The sequence below is a fragment of the Berghia stephanieae genome, chromosome 4 (genome assembly GCF_034508935.2).
Source record: "Berghia stephanieae isolate SIO BIC M18660-M18661 chromosome 4, UCSD_Bste_1.3, whole genome shotgun sequence".
Lineage (NCBI taxonomy): Eukaryota > Metazoa > Mollusca > Gastropoda > Nudibranchia > Aeolidiidae > Berghia > Berghia stephanieae.
This window is the reverse complement of record NC_088363.1, coordinates 48,809,038-48,816,537: the sequence shown is the minus strand read 5'-3', so window position 1 is coordinate 48,816,537 and position 7,500 is coordinate 48,809,038. Positions and strand designations below refer to the sequence as shown.

The following is a 7,500-nucleotide window of genomic DNA, read 5'->3' as shown; positions in this document are numbered from 1 at the left end:
ACAGATGGAGTAGAGACTGTACAGAGGTGATGTAAAACCTCCCACTATGACTGATGCAAAGAGGTAAAACCATTCATTTACCATTGGCGAGAAATAGAACATTACTATTATAATAGGCATGGTTGAAAAATACATAATAAGGCAGTTTTTGACGCCGTACTTGTCTACGAGACTTCCGAGGAACATACACATTAGCATGGCGAAACCGATGATGATGTCGCCGATGACGGTGAGAAAATTGTCGTCCTGGATCCATTCCTGACCGTAGACTTTGTAATAATTGTTAAAGGTGATGTAAGGAAACGCGTTCAAAGCCAGCGTGAAGAAGATGGTGTAGAATTTGGGTGTTTGTAGAAGTTGTCTTGGAGAAAGATTGGCAATGTCTGGTGTCGTTTTGGAAGTGTTTGTGTCTTTTGATGTTTCGTCTAACTGGTCGTTTGTGTCGCTAGATTCCTTATTATTCAAAAAATTTATAACATCCTCTGTTGAACAGTTAGATGAATTCGACTTTGGCGCATCAAAATGGCCGTTTGATAAATTTGACTGTTGTTTTTTAGCAGTACTGATATCGTCCGCATCAGAAGTTTGATCAACTAAATTTGTCCTCTGATGATTTAGAACATGTACGCCCTCAATCGCTGTGTGTTTCTTTTGAGTTCTTACAATTGATAGGAATGTGTGTGTTTTGTTTCTTAAGATTTGAATCGGTGTCAGCGGTGGCTCGTTGTTTTGACCTGTTTCATAAGCAGATATTATATTTTGGTCTTCTAAATCGCTCTTTATTGAATTATAATTTTTCTTATCGCTTATGATGGCGGCTTTTTTGTCGTTTTCAGTTGTGATATGGTTGGTGAAATACTGATCTTCATTAATTTTTGAGTCCGATGTTGCACAAAAGAGAGGTGGAATTTCCCTTTTGGTCGTCGAGTCGAATCGTAGTTTCAGATACGATAGCAATCTCCGAAGGCCATTTATGATGGATTTACTATTTTCGATAGGCCTATCAGTTTTATTCAACTCTAACTCATCCTGAGTGACGTCGGAGTCAAAAGTTTTATGGGTTGTTTCTTTCGGAGAACAAATCTCATTCTTGCTTAAATCTGGCGGTTTCTCCCTCATCAAAATTCCAGATACTATCTGCACAAAAAAGAAATATCCACCGAGGACCAGAAACAATGACGGTACTTTATCTGTAATACTTCGATCAGAAAACATTTTCATATTGTCCACTTGTATATCTGGTGTTACGTTGTCCGGATTCAAGAAGGAAGTGACAAATTAGTTGATCAAAATGTCTCCTAGAAAAACGGAGGCGCGAATCACGCCGATGTAAAACCCAGAGTGTTTGTCCATCCAACTGATGACCATGTGGGTTACAATGACCCTGATAAACCCGGCACCCAAGCCGTAGAGCGAAGCCAAACAAATGTTGAAAAGAAGCATTGATTTATTGATGGTGAAATAAACGGAAGTGACGCCAGCCCATTGGAGGAAGAGTCCGATATACAAAATAAACCGATTTCTCATGATCTTCTGAAGACCGATGGTTGATAAGTAGGCCAAACACGTTCCGATGAGCCACAGGGATAAGGTTGTTGCAGATGACAGACCGGAATTACTTTGCTGGTGGTGATGTCTCCATGCGTATGACGATGTATAGATTAAAAGATTGCCCCAGTATCGGGAAAACCCGGTGACGGACATGGCGATACATCCTCCTGCAAGGGTGCACCATTTTCGATAGTTGTAAACAAGTGCTGGTTTGATCTTTGATTTGGCTTCTTGAGACTTGTCGTCGGACATGTTGTGTACCAAATGACAGGTTTTCGTTAACCACACACCCTGTGTTACGTCTTATTGTGCTCAATGCTGTAATGAAAGATGTGTGAAAAGAGAAAAACATAATATAATGTTGATTTAAGTAGCATCAAGAAATAGCTTAATATAGAAAAACGACTCTCAAAGATGTCCTTAAAAAATAGATTTATCAATAAGGGACTACATGGTCCTGTGCTATGACATCGCCTTCGGACCGGTCGGTCTAGTGTTCGAGTCCCACTCTGAGCGGCGCATAGTTGAATCCTTGGAAAAGGCTCTTTACTCAAATGTTATCACCGTACTCCGGTATTATGGAAGTACCTGGCGTTAACAGCGTTGTCTCCGGCATCATATCTCGTCTTACATTATTAGTGTTGCTGTTGGCTAGGGATCCTGTATAAAGCGCTTTTAACACGTTTAGTGGATTTTACGATATATAAATGCAAAAAGTTAAAAAAAAATAGATAGATAGCTTAGACGTTAAGCTAAGCCGTGAATAAAATAGCTTATATACTACTACTACTTCTACTACTACTACTACTACTACTACTACTACTACTACTACTACTACTACTACTACTATTACTACTACTACTACTACTACTACTACTACTACTACTACTACTACTACTATACTACTACTACTACTACTACTACTACTACTACTACTACTACTACTACTACTACTACTACTACTACTACTACTACTACTACTACTACTACTACTACTACTACTACTACTACTACTACTACTACTGCTACTGCTGCTGCTGCTCCGACTACTACTACTACTACTACTACTACTACTACTACTACTACTACTACTACTACTACTACTACTACTACTACTACTGTGACTGTTGACTCATTTCCTACCTGTGTGCGATTTAACGGGTTTTGAAAATCACCTCCTAAATATATTGTGACAAACATGAAATCTTCTTAACTGATGTTAATTCCAGAAACATGAATAGTAGAATAATATAAAGATGAATAAATCCGTAATTAGAATTTTAATTTCACTCTACCGACTTAAGAATTACAATACTGACCCACTCTTGAGGGGAAAAACAACACATTAGAAAATTTTGGTCCGGAAATTCGTCCTTCAAATGACCGTTTCTTGTCAAAAATTCTCAAAGACTTGAAGTGTGATTGTCTTCAAACTGGAATTCCCCACTCAATATACCATTTGAGAGGGATATAGGCCACATATGGTTTAAATCAAAAGTCCTGTGATTTTTATCTATTAGTCCAGCATCTGACCTTTGTCCATTCTATGTATTAACTGTTAATCAGTAAACTGTCCTAAGTCCTAGTCGAGAAAGACCCATATTTAAAATTTTGGCCAGAAAACTCGTCCTTCAAATATTGATCGATTTAAATGACCATCACCTGACAAAAACTCTCAAACCTGGGACTTTATTGAAGACTTCGCAAAGTCCAGGGTTTGAGATTTTTGCCAAGATGAGGGTCATTTAAATCGATCGATATTTGAAGGACGAGTTTTATTGCCAAATTTTAAATACATGTGTTTCCAGTATACGGCTGTGCTATCATGATTCCATGACAATAGTCAATAAATTCTTTTAGAATAATTTCCACAAAAATCAACCACTGCTAAATTCCAAAATTGAGCATACTGCCAGGTTATTTAATTGTAAAATTATAATATATTTTAAACCATCATTATCTTTCATACAAATGGCAACAATGTATTATGTAGAGTGCTCAGTATGTAGGTAGCAATTAAAATGTTCTTTGCTTGAAGAAATTATAATATGTTGCTATAGAGATCAGTATAGTAATATAAAATATGATAAATCATATATAACAATAAAGTAAAGATCATTATAGAGCACTGAAGTGTGGTGAAAAAAAAAACAACAAACAAAACAACAACAGGTTTCAATAGGGAATGAGATTAGCGGAAGAGTAGCGTCCCTTGATTGGACGTCACCCATAGTCTGTGACGTCACCGGCGGAAAAGTTATTAGAGAGAGAACGTCATGTTGGTTGTGGGCATGCGTCTCTCGTCCTCGCGGAAGCGATTACTTCAATTCTTAATTTATTTTCTTTGATTGTGCTGCTATATGGTCTTGTGGTATGCCACTCGCTTTCAGATCGGAAGGTCCTGGGGTCGGCGCATGGTTGAGTCCTTGAATAAGGCTTTTTACTCACATTTTCTTACCGTCCTCAGGTGTAAAAAGAATACCTAGCCGTTAAAAGCGTGGTCTCTGTCCGAAAAAAATAATTGTAATATCGCCTAACCGGTGTCATGTCTCATTCTACATGTCAAGTGTTGTTGGTCAAGGATCCCTTGTAAAGCGCTTTGCGCATGCTTAGTGGATATTGCGCTATAAAAAAGCTCTTTTTTAATAACTAAAATGTTTACTTTGAAATATCTGGTTATACTTTTAAAGGCTTACCTGTAACGGCGTTGAGATTTATGTTTCAATGAAGTCCGTGTCGCATCGCTTTTACTGACCTCTTAATCCAGATAAAACGGGCATGATTTGGTTTCAGGCTAGAACTTTATCGAAACTCGTATGCATAATATGATTAACAACGCTTTACAGTTTAGACACGGGAAATAAAAGAAAAACCAACGTTATATACAAACTAATTTCGTGATAACATATATTATAATCAGAGTTTTGTTACTGGATTGAATATATTCCATGTCCCTGTCAAAGTGACCAGGATATGTTTCATAATTATAATAATAATATAGTCGTGTGATTAGAAGCTAATATTAAAATCTTTAGACATTTGTAGCCAATAGTTTATAATTAAACAGTTAGTTTGTCCAGTCCACCTGTCGCTTAGTCATGTTATTATTGGACAAAGTGACATTAAATTCACTATTGACTGGTTATAGGTGGCTTATTGCTTTATAGTTCACTGTGGGACATCATAATCTATAGAGCAGTATAATTAGGTGCCCCAAACGTAAACAATAACAAGTTGCAAGTGATTTTCGTTAGGGGCCGGACAAATTTACGCACAATATAGGTCTCCCAATTTTGTAGTTTGAGTTGTAGGCAATACACTTTCAGTATTGAAAATATGTTTACATAAAATCTAACAGTTGCAGAAATAATAATATAAGACTAAATTATTCTGAAAATCAGGCTCCGAATAATTCTCGTTTTGTTCACACCAGCGCAATAATTTGCTCTGGTCTAAAAATAGATAGACTGTAACTTTTGATAAATTTTACCTTTTGTTCCATAAAATAATATAATATTAAAAAATAGGGTTGGGGATCAACATTGTTCCGAACAGCCAATGTAAAATTGTTACCATCGAGCACAGAATTACAGGCAAATCTAAACAGTTATAAAACTATTTTTTAAAGACTGATAAAATTTACGAGTAATTTGCAAAACCTTTTTATTTCAGGCTAATCCGTTGACTTAAATAATACGAAGAAAATCTGCTAGATAGGTCGTAATACTCAGTCTTTTATTATTTTTTTTTTTTTTGAAGTTTGACTTTCAATGCGAGTATGATTTATAGAGCAGTATAATTAGGTGCCCCAAACGTAAACAAAGGTCTAGAAGCACATGGCAAACCACATGTTCCTGTCTTGACAGCTCAAGTTCCAATGTAAATTATAGAAAAAATAACCTTTAAAATTTGGCTGTTAGGTGGCAAAAGAAACACATATTCATAAATACTCGATCATGCATCAAATAATGTCTAGATATGGATATTTTATGGAACAAAAGGTAAAATTTATCAAAAGTTACAGTCTATCTATTTTTAGACCAGAGCAAATTATTGCGCTGGTGTGAACAAAACGAGAATTATTCGGAGCCTGATTTTCAGAATAATTTAGTCTTATATTATTATTTCTGCAACTGTTAGATTTTATGTAAACATATTTTCAATACTGAAAGTGTATTGCCTACAACTCAAACTACAAAATTGGGAGACCTATATTGTGCGTAAATTTGTCCGGCCCCTAACGAAAATCACTAGCAACTTGTTATTGTTTACGTTTGGGGCACCTAATTATACTGCTCTATTCTGCGCAATTCTAGCATTTCCACAACAACAAAAAATGATGACGTAATTTTAAATCTCTCTTGATACTGTCAAGTCGTGATAATCTTTCCAATCAATTCTTTTTAAAAATGGCGTTGGAATCAACATAATAAAGCCAATCTTACATTTTTATCATCGAGTACAGAATTACCGGCAAATCAAAAAATACATTACAGTAGTAAAAATAAGTATAATAGATGACCGCCTGTTCCTAATTGCCTTTATTTCTCCGCAAAAATTGCGGGTTCTCCAATTGTTATAATAATAATAATGATGATGATGATAATGATGAGACAAGACACCTGTTAGACGATGTTGCATACAGAGACACATCGCTGTTAACAACCAGATACTCATTAATACTTCAGTACGGTGAGAGACTGTGAGTAAAGAGCTGTTTTCAAAGACTAATAAACTATGAGACCTCAGAGCGGGACTTGAACCCTGGACATTAAAGCTGCGGTTTGCAAATCTTGAAATCTGATAGATCTGTGAATTGGCGGTGATGGGCCCATATTGACCCTGTGATTTTGGGGGTGTTTTACGACTCTATTCATGACTGTGGTATCATGTAAATTTTATATTTATCTTTTTGCCCCCTTTCTACAGGTTTGGAGAGAAGCAGCCACACAGATATTTTACTCACTGGGACCGTCCTTTGGCTCTTTGATTACTCTTGCATCATACAACTCATTCAAGCACAATTGTTATAGGTAGGCAGTGGTATGGTGCTTTTAGCTACGTAATTGATGATGTTATTAACCACAGATAATAATAATAATAATAATAATAATAATAATAATAATAATAATAATAATAATATAATAATAATAATAATAATAATAATAATGATAATAATAATAATAATAATAATGAAGAAGAAGAAGAAGAAGAAGAAGAAGAAGAAGAAGAATATCAATGATGATAATAATTATTATGTAGTAGTAATAATAATAATGATGATAATGATGATGATGATGATAATAATAATAATAATAATAATAATAATAATAATAATATAATAATAATATAATAATAATAATAATAATAATAATAATAATAATAATAATAATAATAATAATAATAATAATAATAATAATATATATATATATATATTATTATTATTATTATTATTATTATTATTATTATTATTATTATTATTATTATTATTATTATTATTATTATTATTATTATTAATGATATGTAAGAACGATGATAAAAATGGTGGATAGACTTTGTAACTTGGAAAGAATGTATACATGTTCTGCCTGCCAAATCAACCGATCCAACTCAGAAAAATATGGGCAGCCCTAAACGATTATAATCTATTAGAGACATTTAGTGAGAACTAATCGCCCGACTGGCGGTCTCATAGCAATGACAAGGAACTCATTGACGTCAACTTCAATCATTTTATGAGAAGAGAATCACAAAGTACCTAATGTTTTGTTTGTTTCCAGGGATGCTTTGGTGGTTTCAATGATCAACTGTTCCACTTCCATCTTTGCTGGTTTCGTCATTTTCTCTATGTTGGGTTACATGGCCCATGTTACAAACCAGGATATACAAAATGTCACTAGTAGTGGTGAGTGGGAGGATAGATAGATAGATAGATAGATAGATAGATAG

The 7,500-nt window shown here is 34.7% G+C and overlaps 2 protein-coding genes across 3 annotated transcripts in view; one reads left to right on the top strand and one right to left on the bottom strand.

Moving 5' to 3' along the window:
* LOC144970741 (sodium- and chloride-dependent glycine transporter 1-like) overlaps window positions 1-7,500 on the top strand; it is a 55,761-nt gene that overhangs the window by 39,609 nt on the left and 8,652 nt on the right. For both annotated transcript variants that reach the window (XM_078910717.1, XM_078910716.1), the window contains 2 exons: window positions 6,481-6,584; window positions 7,332-7,456. In XM_078910717.1, coding sequence (XP_078766843.1) covers window positions 6,481-6,584; window positions 7,332-7,456 — 229 coding nt within the window. The remainder of the gene's footprint in view (window positions 1-6,480; window positions 6,585-7,331; window positions 7,457-7,500) is intronic.
* LOC144970742 (uncharacterized) overlaps window positions 614-7,500 on the bottom strand; it is a 12,016-nt gene continuing 5,129 nt past the window's right edge. Inside the window, exon 2 of the mRNA XM_078910718.1 lies at window positions 614-1,869. Within this exon, the coding sequence (XP_078766844.1) occupies window positions 1,279-1,803 (525 nt within the window). The 5' untranslated portion in view covers window positions 1,804-1,869 and the 3' untranslated portion in view covers window positions 614-1,278. The remainder of the gene's footprint in view (window positions 1,870-7,500) is intronic.